At 21.6% G+C, this 17,128-nt stretch overlaps 4 protein-coding genes across 4 annotated transcripts; 2 read left to right on the top strand and 2 right to left on the bottom strand.

Moving 5' to 3' along the window:
- Nucleotides 1-4,081: 4,081 nt before the first annotated feature.
- On the top strand, nucleotides 4,082-5,575 carry PCHAS_0114700 (fam-a protein; the record flags this gene model as incomplete). The annotated part of the gene is made up of 6 exons (XM_016798348.1): nucleotides 4,082-4,209; nucleotides 4,357-4,597; nucleotides 4,689-4,758; nucleotides 4,898-5,007; nucleotides 5,113-5,334; nucleotides 5,480-5,575. The coding sequence occupies 6 exons, from the start codon at nucleotides 4,082-4,084 to the stop codon at nucleotides 5,573-5,575; spliced, it is 867 nt and encodes a 288-aa protein (XP_016653043.1).
- Nucleotides 5,576-6,636: 1,061 nt separating this feature from the next.
- On the bottom strand, nucleotides 6,637-7,832 carry PCHAS_0114600 (haloacid dehalogenase-like hydrolase, putative; the record flags this gene model as incomplete). Its single annotated transcript, XM_016798340.1, has 2 exons — nucleotides 6,637-7,665; nucleotides 7,761-7,832. 2 exons carry the CDS (start codon nucleotides 7,830-7,832, stop codon nucleotides 6,637-6,639), a joined length of 1,101 nt encoding a protein of 366 aa, XP_016653042.1.
- Nucleotides 7,833-8,995: 1,163 nt separating this feature from the next.
- On the bottom strand, nucleotides 8,996-10,126 carry PCHAS_0114500 (CIR protein; the record flags this gene model as incomplete). The annotated part of the gene is made up of 3 exons (XM_016798335.1): nucleotides 8,996-9,079; nucleotides 9,185-9,976; nucleotides 10,112-10,126. The coding sequence occupies 3 exons, from the start codon at nucleotides 10,124-10,126 to the stop codon at nucleotides 8,996-8,998; spliced, it is 891 nt and encodes a 296-aa protein (XP_016653041.1).
- A 3,853-nt stretch (nucleotides 10,127-13,979) lies between these two features.
- Nucleotides 13,980-15,486, top strand: PCHAS_0114400 (fam-a protein; the record flags this gene model as incomplete). The annotated part of the gene is made up of 6 exons (XM_016798328.1): nucleotides 13,980-14,110; nucleotides 14,254-14,488; nucleotides 14,584-14,653; nucleotides 14,824-14,933; nucleotides 15,027-15,257; nucleotides 15,436-15,486. 6 exons carry the CDS (start codon nucleotides 13,980-13,982, stop codon nucleotides 15,484-15,486), a joined length of 828 nt encoding a protein of 275 aa, XP_016653040.1.
- Between the last annotated feature and the right edge of the window lie 1,642 nt (nucleotides 15,487-17,128).

Raw genomic sequence — 17,128 nt, 5'->3', positions numbered from 1 at the left:
TAAATAAAACACATTTTCTAATTATTATACGTTCTTACATTAGAGAACTCTGCATTTTCTTGAATTATAGTAAAATTTTCACCAATTTTATATTATTATAAATATATAAAGAATTAAAAATGTGTTATTACTATAATTGTTAAAAATGTATTTGTATCTCATTATTTGAATCCCATGTATTGATATACGTTATTATTCAATTTGGAATATTACACCTTTTTATATTATTTCTAATAAATACAAAACACAATTTGTGTTTAAATTTAATATTATCCTTTTTTCTAAATAAATGAATATAATACATTTAATTATCTTAATTAATAATTCACTTTAGAATATGTAATAACTTTGCTTATGTACTAACATTTCTTTATATATATAATATAATTAATGAATAGTTTTGAGTACATATAGTATCTATTTTTTTAAATTAAAAAAGCATAATATACAAATATATTGATTGAGCTATTGCAATTAAAATGTATCATGAATATAAATTAGTTTTAGAATAATAATTAGTATATATAAAATGTATATTATTCTTTTTATTCTTATTATCTATTTAATATATAAATGATTAATAAATGCATTTTAAACAATAAAGAAAATAAATATAACTATTTTCGTATAATTTAATTTTAAAATTCTATTAATACTTTGGTTAGAATAATTAATTAATTTGAGAATCAATATAATATGAGCTACCATTTTAAATACACATTTATACTTACAATCTAAACATATATTATGTGTTATATATTTTATAATAAAACGTTATTTATTTATATAATGAAATAGCTGTATTTTTAACGAGCGTTATGGAATTATTATTATATTGATTGATAACTTTAATGTCATAGCGCCATACTAGTCCATTATTATTACTATTATTGCAACTAATATACCACTGTACACTACAATGAGATAATTAATGCACTCAATAGAAATACTTTAAACCAATTAGTAATTTTCCTTGCTCCATTGTTTTAAAGTGCAACATTTTAGAGCATATATTATTTCGTAATAGCACTATATTTAAAATATAAAATTATAAGTTTGTATATATAATAATCTAATATAAATATTATTAGTTCAAATAAAATTTATTATTGCTTGCTTTCTCAACAAAATTAATATTAATTATATGAATTTTTTACAATAAAATAATATTTCAATATTATTTGTAGAATATTTACTATTTTATATGTATAGGTATATAATAATAACTATAGTTTTATTTATCATATTATTTATAATTATTAGAACAAAATATTATGTAAAATTTTATTAATATACTTATATTTTATTTTTCAACTATTTTAAAATTTAATTTATTTATGCCTCAAAACTATAAAATTAAAAATATTTTATATATTGTTCAATTTTTATTGTGTTATTAAAAATGGTAGATGCATAAAACATCTTTTATAGGTAATGTTGTATTGTCGAATCTCGATCGATATTTTACGAATATATATTTTGTTTTTATCTATAATGAATTTATAATTTGTTTAATTAACATTAAAAATATAATCATTAACTTAAAGGTATATTATATTGTATACAATTATTACAAATTAATTTAATTATATGTTATATCCTCATATATGATATTACTATATTGTTTGGTTGGAAAGTTATAATTTAAATCAAAATAATAATGACACGAATTATGATATTTACTAAATAAAATGTTTCATCAAATAAAGAAACACACTGTGCTACTCATGGTACAACATAGCTATGGGCTAATACGTCTTATATAATAAGGGTTTTTATATATAGTTAGACAAAATTATAAATAAATTATAAAATATGAAGTTATAATATTGTCACATGCAATATATACGATCGAATTCGATGAAGGTATTGTAAGTTATGTAAAATATGTTATGCGACCTCTTTCATATTAATGCCTATGTTCCTTCGAGGGGGGCATATATTTAATGAACATTTACAAGCCAATAAATATTATCAAATTATAAACAAATTAATAAAAATATAATATTAACTCAAAACATAGATTCCATGGAACAAAACTACAACCCATAATACAGAACCCTGACCCAAAATACGGGTTTCCCAAAATCCATCTCAAAATCTGAACTTTAAACTACGAATACAATTTTAAACTTTTATGGAAAATAAATAAAAAAGTGTAAAATTATTTCTATTAGTACGAATTTAAATTATAACATAAATGCAAAAATAATGTAAAAAATTAGGATTATGTTAATTAAAAGTAAAATACTTCTTGTAAATACACCATAATATAATTTTTTATTAACACATTTTTTAAACTGATTAAAAATGTTTGATACAAAAAATATTTTTTATAGATGTATTATCGAATATCGATCTATACTTTATGATTATCTATTATATATTAGTAATATGCTTAATTAATCATAAAAATTTCAGTATTAATGCATATGGGCTATATTATAAACAATTTTAAACGAATCCTATTATAATTTTATAAGTTCATAAACAATATTAAATCACAAATGTTGTATCATCCAAATAAGACATTTTGTTAAATAAGAAGATTCATCAAATAAACTTAATTGATGTTATATATATATATGTGTTGATATAATTTCAAACGTACTGATTCCCATTTCTTGCATGATACACAAGTATAGCATATATTATTAAGACTCAATGTATATGGCAAACTCAAAATTAGCAACAAATATAAAATACCAATATATACTTCAACATACTTAATATTTAATATATAACACGCAAATGTAACTGTTATAATTTATGAAGATGCATTTTTTGTTGGTTCCTTTTCATGTAAATGCTTATGCCCCTTCATGTATTACAGGCATATGCCACATTTAGTGAACAAAATACAGGAGTTGTAATATATGTGTTTTTTCGTTTAATAATTTATTATATATATTAAATAAATTAAATAGACGAATAAATATTATAAAAAATAAAATGTCAATATATTCCTGAACCCTAAACCCAATCTGCATAATACAAAAAACCATTATTTTGAACGCCTTAACATTAAAAAATATATAATTAAAAAAATATATTTTTCGCATATAAATACACTATAGTTTATTTTACAATTTTATTTTATTTTTACTGCATTTTTATTTAATTTTAATTTATATATTTTTTAATATTTTGTATTGTTTTATATTTATATTTAATTTTGTTACATAAAAAAATGTTTTATTAAATTTGTATCAATTTACAAGAAATATTGTGTATCATTATTATCACCAACAATAATATTGGAACAGTTGTATTAAGATTAAAAATAAAAAATAAAATTGCAAAACCTGTGATTAAGCATAACGAAAAATTTAGCATACTGTTATTATGATGAATTGGAATATTGTTATTGTAGTTGTAATTGTTGCAACCATATATAAATAATATATATACAATTTCAGATAAATTAAACTCAATACATAAAAATATAAAAAATATGTATACTAAATAAAGGTGAAAATTAACAAAACTATAACTACTATATATTTTGTACAATTACTATTATGTATTTGTACTCCTTTACCCCCGTTTATTATTCATTACAAATATATAATCATAACTATCCCAAATTATATATTGGGAAGATTACATTAAAACGAATATTTATTTTTTATACCGTTGCTCTCTTTATATTTAAATTGTCAGTTTTCATTAGATAATTCACGGATATATCCATATGTTTTTTTTTCAAGGTACATTTAAGTACGTGCATGCATAATCCTATAATATATAGATCTTTTATACAACTATGCTTTAATTTTGGTTAACAAATTATAAAAAAGCTGTATGCCCATTATCCGTAACATACAAAATATTATAATATTAAAAAAATTAAAATCATAATATTATGGGCGCTCTATAATTTGTGACGTTATTTTTCCTCCTTTGCAACGATTTCATTTAAATAATTTGGCGTTTAATTATAATAAATTTATTTTTTATTTTTAAATATTTATAGATTTTTTATAAAATTTTCGCATATTCTTTTCCTTCTATTTTAAATATACTTATATAACGTCTTTTTACATTTTTTAAATTAATATTTTACTTATCAAATACAAAAATGAATAAAACATATATTAAGGTCGCTTTAGCACTTTTAAGTCTAGCAGGATATATGCAAAATGTAGCATTTGCAAGCGAAACTTCCGCAGATGTTACTGCTACCAACTCCCTCCGCCAAAAAAATATGTATGAAAAAGTGGAAAATATATACATATTATATAAATATGCATACTCGTCAAACGCATGCCTTTATAATTACTGAATGTTAATAATACATCTATATATTCATTTCTTTCTTTTTTTACCCATTAAAAATAATATCACTTTCATCAGTCATATTGAGAATGCAACGTATCAAGACCCCAATGGCCAGAAATCCCTTGAGGATGATGAAATTTTACTACCACTAGAGCATGCAAACCAAGCTTCAAAACTTTTACTAAAACTTTCTGAGACCGGTGTAAATGATTATTCTGCCTATTCTACAGAAAATAAAAATTGTACTATATATTCTAAGAAAATTGGAAATATGGATATTGGAAGGCTTCATGTTACAATCCCATCTGCCTCTAAAGTATCAAATACCAAACAATATTTAACATATAAAAATAGCTTAAAATTAAATAATCATTATTACATTTATCCATATGTTTTTTTTTCATTAGTACAATGATTTATTATGGAAGATTTTGGATTTCGATGATAACCAAAAATCGGATAGCAAGATTATTAATGGTACATAAAAAATAATCAATTAATGAATTTAATATGTGATTATCACTATTTACACATCTTTAAATTTTACTGTTCTTTGTCTATTATTTTGTTATATTTATAATATTTCATTTATATTTCCAAAATAATAATTTTTTAGGAATTGTTTCTTGTGCATATTGGAAAGATTTATTCTTGTTTGAAAAACAAAGCATAGATCCTAATTATACACCTTTCATAAAAAAATATACTTTAGGCGCAGTATTTAATGTAAGGGCATTTATTTTCCATTATTTTTCTAAAAATTTTATTATTCATATTATTATACATTAATTTATACAATACACATATTTTTTTTATTCATTAATTTTGTAGACATCACGTGACACAACTGTAATTGTATGTCCATCAAGAATTATAAATAATAACATTGAAATCAATCAAGAAACTGATATGAAAGAACTGTACTCCAATGTAAAACCAATCGAAACTGACATTGATCCTGAGGATGCATTAACCCAATTAGGTGCTAACATATCCGGATTTGTAATTAAAAGAGGCGACGATGATCAAGTTCATGTTACTTACATCAACGCTGTAAGAAACCTCAAAAAATACTAACATAATCATTTTTCTCATTTTAACATTTATTTTAAGTGCCTTTCTCTATAAGTCATATATTATATGATATTCACATACAAAATATTGAGATATTTTATATATTTATTCATTTTTTTCGTAGATCCATAATGGTGGAGATTCTACCGAGTTTGCCCACAACAAAAGAGAAAGAGGTCTTACATATACAAATATTCTAAGCTTAGCACAACACATTTAATCTATTAATTAACAATATCCTCAAAGTAAAAGTCTTTCAACACTTTAATATTGGAATATACATATTAATAAAATTAATTTATCTTTATGCGTAATGCCTATTTAAATTGTCATCACAACATTTTGATCGTTTTAAAATTATTATTTATTATGTAATTTCTTGTCCTTTTGAATTAAAATATATTAAATAATTCATGCTATAATTTAATTATATTTTCTATGTAATTGTCTTTTATATTAGTTTGATCACATTTTACTCTCAAAAGTTATTTTTCGTACTCTTATTATTTTTACTATTATCATAGAACTTAAAACTTATTAATAATTAATTGGTTATCGATATAGAAATATCATAAAATATATCGATCACCATCCTTAAATTAATATACTTATGATTTACTTTTATCTTTGTTATTTGTATTTTATTCCTTAAAGTTTGTCTTTGAAAGCCTTTACCGGATAAAAATAATCAGCACTAATATAAATATTAAAAAGTACAACTTATTTTATCAATTTTAATAACTTATTTCTTATATATGTTTAAAACAATTCGTTAAGCTAATCAATTTTATCAAAATATACAAAGTTAAATGCAATATGATACAAAACCCTAACCCATATATGGGTTCCACAAAACACACCCTTAACCAAAAATCAAAAATTCAAAAATTCAAAAATTAAAAATTAAAAAACAATTAAATTAAACATACTATTTCTCCTTTCATAAAACCTACATTTATGTATATATTTGCTGGAACACTTCAAAATATATAGTAGAAAATTGCATCTCTACCAATAAGGGTTACTAAAAAGTACAAAAAAAAAATAAACAAGCCAGAAAATGTGAAAACACAACATGAACATATATTATTGCATAGAGATTTAGAAGGAGAACAAAAATAATATTTAATTAAAAAAATTAATAACAGTATTGATAATAATATATATTATAACACTGGAGAAAATAATGAAAATAATAGGAGTCATAACGATCCATTTAATTATTATTATTTGAATTTCGTAACATTTTATATATATGTTTATCTCTTTCTGTTTTTTATTTTAAATGTCACAAAATGTTCGTATTGCATGATGTACCGCATCATCATTGTTTGATGGAGCTACATATTTTGCGCATTCCTTTATTTTACTAGGAGCATTCTGTACTGCTATTGAAGTTCCTACGCCTTTTAACATCTCTATATCGTTTTCACCATCTCCTATAGCTAATGCATCATTTAAACTTATATCGAAATGTTTGCATAATGCTTTTACACCTTCAAATTTATTTGTATTATGATGAAACAATTCTACAAATGTCTTTAATGGATTAACTACAGAAATTCGATCCGAAAATTTGTCTTGATAAATTTTTAATACACTTGATAAGTTTTCTTTATCTAATTTAATCAAAATTTGATATATTTTTGTCTTTTTTAATGTTTCTTCATCAATAATATCAGGCATTATAGGTTCAATAGCCATACATTCATAAATATATTCATTAATTTCAAATGCATATGCTTTTTCTGAACTATACCAAACTATACGTCTAAGTAAATTGTTTTCCTTTGAAAAATTATATATATCCATCACTAATTTTTCATCTATATAATTATCAATTATTCTCTCACCATTAGGTCCATAAGTGACACAGCCGTTTAAATATGTTCCGGGCATTAAACTTAAATTATTTTGTTTAACATCTTTTCCTATTATATAATTAACTGAATACAGTGGGCGACCCGTAGCAAAAACTATTTTTATTCCTTTATTATATGCCTTTGCTAAGCTTTCTATATTTAATTTGGATGCTTTATGATGACTATTTAATAATGTTCCATTTAAATCCGTAAAAACGATTTTTATATTATTTTTTAAATTATTTTTATCGACAGGCTTCCCAGTTTTATCTCTTACAACGAGTGCTTCATTATTTGGTTGCCCTTCACAAAGTGACTGATCGTCATAAACTGGTTGCTCTTTATAAATTGGTTGGTCTTTATATACTTCTATTCCTACTTCATTCTCTTCGATTTCAGATAGTAATCGATTCGATTTTGCAATCCTAGCTCCATTTTTATTTTTTTTCTAAAAATACATAAATTTTGAATATATTTAAAATTAAATTTTATTTTATAATGTAAAACGCCACCATATTATAAATTTAACATGCAATATTTTACCTCGTTACTATATGCTTCGCATAAGCACATTAAAAGAAAAAATAAACTTATTTGTACTAATTTGCGTTTCATTTTTGCAGTATATATTTATTTTTTTTAACCCCATAAAAAATTTTTAAAATAAAAAAAAATTGTCTTTATATATAAAATATCATACTAGTTTTATTTACTTATATTTGTACGTATGATATTTAATATTAATTATGTCGATTTATTATATTATAATAGCATCGCTTATTTATATTAATTTGTAATAAAGCTATAAATATATGAAAATTTCATAAAAAATTTCGTTAAATATTTAATAATATAATTTAATTATTATTTTTTTAATTATAATTTTTTTAATTAATATTTTAAAAAATATATATATTATATATTCAAAAAAAAAATTATTTTCCCAAAAAATTTATGTTATCGATCCAACAATATATATTTATTTTTATTTGTAATATATAATAAATTAACGGCATATATCCATAATAAACATGTAGTATGCCTAATTATTTTAGTAACTTGAATTATTTCCTTTTTCCTAATTGAATTTTACCAGATTTTTTTATATAATTAGACTTTCCATTATTTATAAGTATTTTAACAACACTTTTCAAAATATCATTTTTTATTTTATAGTATAATTCTATATATCATATTTTCGATATAGTGATAAGAAACTAATTAACTTGTAGAAACACGCCATCTATACTTTTTAATTAATCTTGTATAGTTATCATTTAGAACATATGAATGCGTTATAAGCTTAATTCTATTCATTAAAAGTATTTGTGGATGTAAATATTGTATTGTCTTTATTTTTACAAATACTATTTAAATAAAACATAAATATATCACATTAATTATCATAGGAAATTTCCTCATATGAAAATATATTCTATATTTTTTTATAAAAATAGGTAAATGAACCTTAACATGGCTCCCATATATTACACCCCGAATTATTTATACTAATAAATGCAATATGGTTTATTTATTATTGTTTAAATTTTATATTGTCTTTTAAATACGAAGCCATATATTTTTAACACGAAAATAAAACTTGTTAATCTTATCATATAAATAATGTCTTTTCTTTTATAAACAAAAAAAATAATAAAATAAATGGTACAGGATTATCCTGTATGTGCTTGTATATATTTAATAACCCCATTTTTCATCAACCCAATTTATAATTATTCCGATTTATTCTTTTCGATGAATGCATTTGTAACGCCATTTTAGGCTTTCTTTGGATCACTCAAATTTATAATTTTTTTCATGGTTTTTTTTTTCATCTTTTTTCGCCATACGGGTGTTAAATACTAACATAAAAATAAAAATATATAATTATTTGTCTTTTTATGCATTCAAAAAATATGTTATAATGTATATTTTTTAAATTTATATTTTTGAATTATAATACTTACCTTATATGAAATTCCTAAAATAATGGGTATTAAAACTAATGGAACTGCGATGTAGGGTAGTTTATTTCCATTATTTATACTTGTGGGTATTACTGGTAGACCTGGTAAACCATTTGGGCGGGCTGAAGCTTTTTTTGAACACTCCGCATTACAATCGGATAATCCTTGTGGCAGATTCAATTCTGGAAGGCTATATTTTTCTCTAATTTTTTCATAATCATTTTTTAAATTTGACAATACACTACAATATGGATTACAAATCTCTTTCCAGGGGAAATGCATAAGACATGCGCGATACAATCCAGAACATTTTTCACCATATTGTTTGCATTCACTGGAGGTTGGAGAGCCTTTACATTTATTAATTGTTTCACATATTCCTTTAAGGAATTTATAAAGATTGGTCAAGTATATAAAATGAAATCCCATCGTATTTTCTTTGTCATCTGCGGATTTACTAAGTTCTTTATACCACTGATTTTTTTCAAGTATGCCAGGAATAGTACTTCTTATAAACTCTATATTCGGATTTTCCCTAATTTTATAACTAAGCCATAAAACAGCGTATTGATAAATTTTATCATCCTCTAACTTTTCATCTTCAATGCCCTTAAAATTAACTAGCAATGCCATAAAAGCAGATCCGAGCAATTCTTCATTACTACCACATTGTCCTTTTCCTCCATTTTCACTGCCAGGGCAATAAGAATTGAGTATCTCATTCTTAACCATATATTTTTGAGATGTTGAATCAAAGGTAATATATTCCTCAATCTGATTAATTTTTTCACACTACGAATATATTTACGAATTAAAGAAAAGAATGTATTAATATAAATGCACTAAAATGAAAATTAATATAATTTATAGGCGATTCAGCATGTTAATCACATATGAAGACATATTATATTTAACAAATTTATATACCAATTCCTCAGACATTATAATGGAATTTAATTATAAATATTACACCTAAACAAATATGTGTTACTTGTAAATATATATGTGATTAAGCATATACTTACTATTTTTAACAATCAAATTAATATAAAATAATAATAATAAATGTGATTAAAAGGGAATATTAAGTTTCTTTATGTCTATTTAGCTAAATTCCCTTAATATGTAATATGTTCAAACATGCTAATTATATAATAGAATAAATAAACAAATATATAATATTTTTGTCAATATTCAGAATATTCCTATTACATAACTTTATAACCTTGTAATAGTTTAAATAAAGTATATCTCCTAATTATTATACGTTTTTACATAGAAAATAAAAATGTATTTTTTCGTTTTTATAATAAATTAATTTAAAAAATTGTATTAGTATAAATATTTAAAGAACCAAAAATAAATTGCTACCCGAATTGTTCAAAACATGATTGTGTCTCATCATTAGACACCCTTAATGCACTTATATAAGTTACTATTCCTCGTGGCATATTGATCTTTAATATTATTTCCAATAAATGAAAAGACATTTTTTTGTTTAAATTATAATATTTAATAAATAAATGAATAAATAATTCAATATTATTTTTTCTAATTAAATGATATATTGGGTGCATTTATATTTAATCAATATATATATTATAAGCTCATTTTTAAATGTACAATAACCTTACTTATTTCCTAGCATTTCCTTATATATAAATAGAATTAATGGATAGTTTTGAGGGCATATATTATTTAATTTTAAAATTAAAAAACATAATATGCAAATTAGGTTAATCGACCTATACAATTAAAATAGATCATGGAAATTGATTAGTTCTGGGGTAATAGTTAGCACATATATAATGCATATTATTATTTTCACTCTTATGATCTATTTAACATATAAATGATCAAGAAATATATTTTAAATATTAAATCAAATAAATGTAATTTAAATATATTAATTTTTAATTTTATAATTGTGTTCATACTTTGTTTAGAGTAATGAATTAATTCGAGAAGCAATATGAGTTACCATTTTAAGTATGCATTTATACTTATAACTCAAAATATATTTTGTATTGAATAATTTTTAATATCATATTAGTTAGTTTATAAATGTAAGAATATGATTTTTAACGAACATTATGGAATTATTATTATTTTGCTTAGTAGCGTTAATTCTAATATTAGCATATTAAAAAAAATGCTAAGTCAAAATTGTAATGTTTCATTTGATGTTTTATACATACAGTTTTAAGAAAATATTTAATGAATTTATACCCATATAGTATATCAATTAAACATAATATATTTTTCGTATTTAGTATCATACTAATCCATTATGGTTACTATTATTGTTTTTGCTGATATACCACTGTACACTACAACATGTCAATATTGCACTTAATAGGAGCATTTCTAAATCAATGTATAATCTTTCTTTGTTTCATCGTTTTAAATCTAGTATTTTATAACGTATATATTATTTGTAATAACAATATATTTAAATTATAATTCATAAACATGTACATACATAATACCCCATTATAAATATTATTGATTCAAATTAAATAATTATTATTTGAACTCGCGAAAAAATTAATATTAGTATTTAATTATATGAATTTTCCACAATAAACAATATTGCGATATTATTAATTAGTAAAATATTTTACTATTTGATATGCATATGTATGTAATAATTGCTATAGTTCTATTTATCATATAGTTTATAATTATTGAACAAAATGTGATATAAATTTTATTAATATGCTTATATTTTGTTTTATAACTATTTTAAAATTTAACTTATTCATACCTCAAAACTATAAAGCTTATAAATGAATAGTGATTAATATATTATTATACCTTTATGGGAAATAAATTAAAGCATACAAAATATTTTCTTTTATTTGAATTTAAAACTTTAGCATAAAGTGATACTATATATAATCGAAAATTAAAAGACATTATACATATATTTATAATGTAATTTTTTATTATTATGATATTTTATTGTATTATTAAAAATGGTAGATGCATAAAATGCATTTTATAGATAACGTTGTATTGCCGAATCTCGATCGATATTTTATGCATTTATATTTATGATTACCTATTGTATATTAGTATTATGTTTAAATAATATTAAGCATATACCAATTAACCTGAAAGTATATTATAATGTAGACAATTGCTCCAAATGAATATATATGTTATAGCCTCATATGTAAGATTACTTATAGCTTGGTTGAAAAGTTATAATTTAAATAAAAATAATTGAAACACAAATTATAAGTTTTACTACATAAAATGTTTCATCAAATAAAGAAATGTATCACATATAATGATATGCATAATTCAATATAACTCTGGGTTAACCAGTCTTATATAATAAATAATAAGGGACCTTATATATAGTTAGCCCAAAATTAGCAATAACATGTGAAGTTACAATATTGGCATATTTAATATATATGAACGAATTAGATGAAAGTATTATAACTTATGGGAAATATGTTGTGCGACCCCTTTCACATTAATGGCTATGCCCTTTTTTTGGTTGCATATTTAGACATCATCTCAAGGTTAAATATATGGGATGGAAAATATATTTAATCAACATTTATAGACAAATAAATATGATAAAATTATAAACACATTAATAAGAATATACCCATAACCCAAACCTCGATTCCATAGAACAAAACTATAACCCATAATACATGAACAACTCGGCATCAAGAATATTAAAATACAAAAATAAATTATTTTTATGTATGCATATATATATTTCTTGACTTTACAACTTTATGTTTCATTATTTTAATTTTATATTTTATTTATTTGTATTTTTTTAAATTTTATATATACTTTGTTTTACTATTAAAAGGGAATTTATAATATGTGTTAACTTATAAAAAACCATGAGCGCCAATATATTGCCAATAAATAAATTTTATAAAATTAAGAATTTTGCTACAAAAATTTTATTTAGTAAAACTTGTATTAAAAATGATAAAAAAATCGCAGAATGGTTGATTCTCATAATAAAATTTTATCATACTATTATTATGATGAGGCAAAAAATATTGTTATTATGGTAGCATTAGTAATATATATAATTAATGACATTTCTCAGATTAAATTAATTATTTTAATATTTAAAAATGTAATAATAGACATGATTTCTATTAAAAATATGCATTATCAAAGAAATTTTATGAAACAAATAGGAAAAAATAGCAAAACAATTATTTTAATATAATTATATATGCTTTATTAATAATTATATTAAAACATATATGTATTTTTATATTATTTTCTTGCTTTTATATTTTTATTTTAAATGATCTATTTTCTATGTAAAAAAACAACAGTTTTTTTCTATTATATATAAATATAAGTATATTTGTAATTTCATACGTAATAGGGTGTTTTGCAATTTTAAAATTGAGTTTAATCATTTATAAAAATATAAAACTTGTGTATTCATGTTGCTATATATTAAAAATATTTATTTTTAGGTATTTTAATATTAATGAAATTATGAATAATAATTTTTTTGATATTCATTATTTATGAAAGTTTCTATTATTAGCGTCATCTTGTGATTGAATTATTTATATAAAATATATATTAAGCTTATAAATTTGATAAAAACATACAAAAGTGTTGTTAAATAATAATTTATATTTTTTTAAAATAATATTTGTTTTTTTATACTTTATTGGAGAAAATTATTTGCTTCAATTTTAATTATGTTTGTACAACTTTTCGAGTTGTTAATTTGTATTTAAGCAAAATGCTAATATATATTTTAATATTTTGTTTATAAAGTTCAAAAATGAATAAATTTTATATTCAAATAGTTTTTTTCCTTTTAAGCATCTCCCTTTATGTGAATAATGAAACCCTTGCAACTGAGGTTGCTCCAGAAGAAGATACACCACCCGAACCAAAAAATCGTTATCCTACGTAAGAAAACGCAGAAATATATGCATATTACATGTTTCATTACGAAAATATAAAATATGTGCTTGTACAACAATGCTATAATATAAATACAATACCTTTATTTTTGTACACATAAAAAATATGCCCATTTTTATCAATGATAGTTCAGAAGAAATATATGAAAAAAACAAGCACCGATTATGTACCGATCCCGAAGAAACTTCAAAAGTGGCCGAAGCTATGAACGACGCTGTAAAATATTTAGAATGTTATGCTACAATGGATGATGATTATAAATTATGCCAAAATCAATATTCTTCTCATATGGTTTTATATAAAACAAAACACAATCATGCAAAAGTTAAAAGATCTCATTATGAGGTTTATGATTCCAATGAGGTATCAATTAACGAACAATGTTAAAGTTATAAACCAAATTAAAATTAAAAAACAATTATAATTTATATACATATGTTTTTCTTTGTTTCCATTAGTATAATGAAGTAATAAACAAGTTATGGGATCCCGATCATGCCAAATTTCCCAATGGTTACTCTGTTAAAAGTATACAAAACATAAGCAATTAGTCAAATTAGCATATTATTGTTACTATTTATTCGATATTTAACGATTTATTATTGCCATTATTATATGATACTATTTATTGTTTCCTATATCTTCAAATTTATGATATTTTAATTTCATCTATGCAATTTTGTAATATTGTTTTTTAGGGAAAATTGAACGTGTGTACAATCCAAATTTAGTATTGATACAGCAACGTTACAAAGAGTCGATTTTTGGCCGTTGGAAATATTTTTATGCTTTCGTTACAAAGGCTCAAGTAAGGGAACCTTTTCTCTTTAGTTTCGTTACAAATCATATTTTTCGCATTATTCACAATAATTTATTCAATACACTTTTATTAATTTTGTAGATATCAGAAGACACAACTATAATTGTCATGGCTTCAGGAAATATAAATGATCACAATCCTTCCAATAAAGAATATAAAAACACTATCGTAGAAAGCGCAAATTTATTCAAAATTGACATTGATTCTGAAGATGATATTAGAAAAGGAAAATTAAAAAAAGTGTTTGTTAACATAGCCGGGCACTTCATTCATAAAAGCACATTGCGTGTTGATGTCACAAATATCGAATCTGTAAGAGACCTACATATTTTAATAGCACAATAATTTATTTCAACAATTGTTAAAAAATATGGTTTTAAATAAATGTATATATTTATAATATATACTACAATTTGCAAAAAATTTAAATATTTTATACATTCATCCATTTATTTTTTTTTCTTAGATTAATTAACATGCTTCCATTTAGCAAGAATGCATTGTTGGAGAATCTTTAGATTATTCTTTCATTCACATATAAACATATATTTCATATATATTTCAGCATCGTCATATTAGAAGATTTATGTTAATAAGTCGATTTATTTTCATACATAATGGTTGCTTTAAATTATCATCATAAATCATTTTTTTCATTATAATAAAGTATATTTTGTGTATTTAATTTTGTGAACAAATAAGTGTTATAATTCATCAATTATTTTTTCGGCGCAATTGCCCTTTATATTCGTTTCTATCACTTTTTTTAATTAAAAATTTATGTTTCATACTTTATTGTTTCCGTTATTTTGATTATTCCCATAAAACTCTAAATTTAATTAAAAATTAGTTATTTTCAATAGGTGATGTCTTAAGTACATAAAATATTTATTATTCATTCTTTTAACACTAATTATTTAACATCTTAATAATAAGAAGTATATCTTTAAAAATAAAAATACTACGCGTATTTAGTTTATGATACTTTCCTTAAATAGGAAGGAAATAAGGAAGATATGCTTTTTTAAAATCAAAATTTGATGTATATGCCTATTTATTCTACATAGTTCATTTTTATTACATGTTTTCTGCCATTATATTTAATGTGTATAGTTATAAAAATATAATGAAATGTACAACCATTTAAAAAAAAATTATATTTTGCAAATTTATTATTAAACGACCCAGTTTTGGATTATAAATTAATGTTTCGCTAATCATCGGTCCTAAATAATTAATTCATTTAATATTTTTTCTTTTATATGCATATGCTCCTTTTTTATTAAAACCTATATACTATTTATTGACATTTGAATCTCTTTATAATATAGTTTACAATCTTTCACATTCCAATAAATATTATGAAATTTAAAAAATTTCAATCAAAATGGAGCCCATAATAGTGCCCCCCAAAAATATATCGCATAGAACAAAAAAGTAATTCATGTTACAGAAACTATATACACAATACATAATAATTTTCCCTAAAACCTGAAAAATTCATGTTTTGCCATCAAGAAAATTATAATTAAAAAAAATTAATTGTTATATAATTTCCCTACAAAATTTGCATCACACATAAATATGGCATTGCCTGAATTAACATGTTTCAGTATTTAACCATTTATATAACTTAAAAAAAATATATATAGTCGAGTAAATGACACCAATTTTATATCCCTATTTTTTATTAATCATTATAAAATAGTTACAACCAAAATATATTATGAAAAATTTTTTTTTTTTAATTTTAGATATTTTAAAATGCATTTATTTTATATATGTTAAAATTCCACAATTTGCACATATAAAAACTATTATAAAATAATGCTGATAATATAATGTTATGCCTTATGGAAGTTAATTAAATCCTGTAAAATATTATTATTTCATGAATTTTAATTTTAACAGGAATTTAAAATAATGAAGTTCAAAAATTACATAAATATAATTGGCATTTACATTATTTATTATACAGATGTTTATATTGTAATTTTTTATTAATATATATAATTAAATGTAATTTCAAAAATAATGATTAGCATTTATAATATAATTTATAGGGTATTATATATGGCTAGCCCCAAATTAACACCAAATATAATATACTAATATTACGCATTAATAATATTTAATTTATATTAAACCGTTAAATGCAAGCTTAAATTTATATTTTTTTTTAT

This window comes from Plasmodium chabaudi (assembly GCF_900002335.3).
Source record: "Plasmodium chabaudi chabaudi strain AS genome assembly, chromosome: 1".
In the NCBI taxonomy this organism is placed as follows: domain Eukaryota; phylum Apicomplexa; class Aconoidasida; order Haemosporida; family Plasmodiidae; genus Plasmodium; species Plasmodium chabaudi.
The sequence above is the reverse complement of the archived record's forward strand: the minus strand, read 5'-3'. Positions and strand labels throughout refer to the sequence as shown.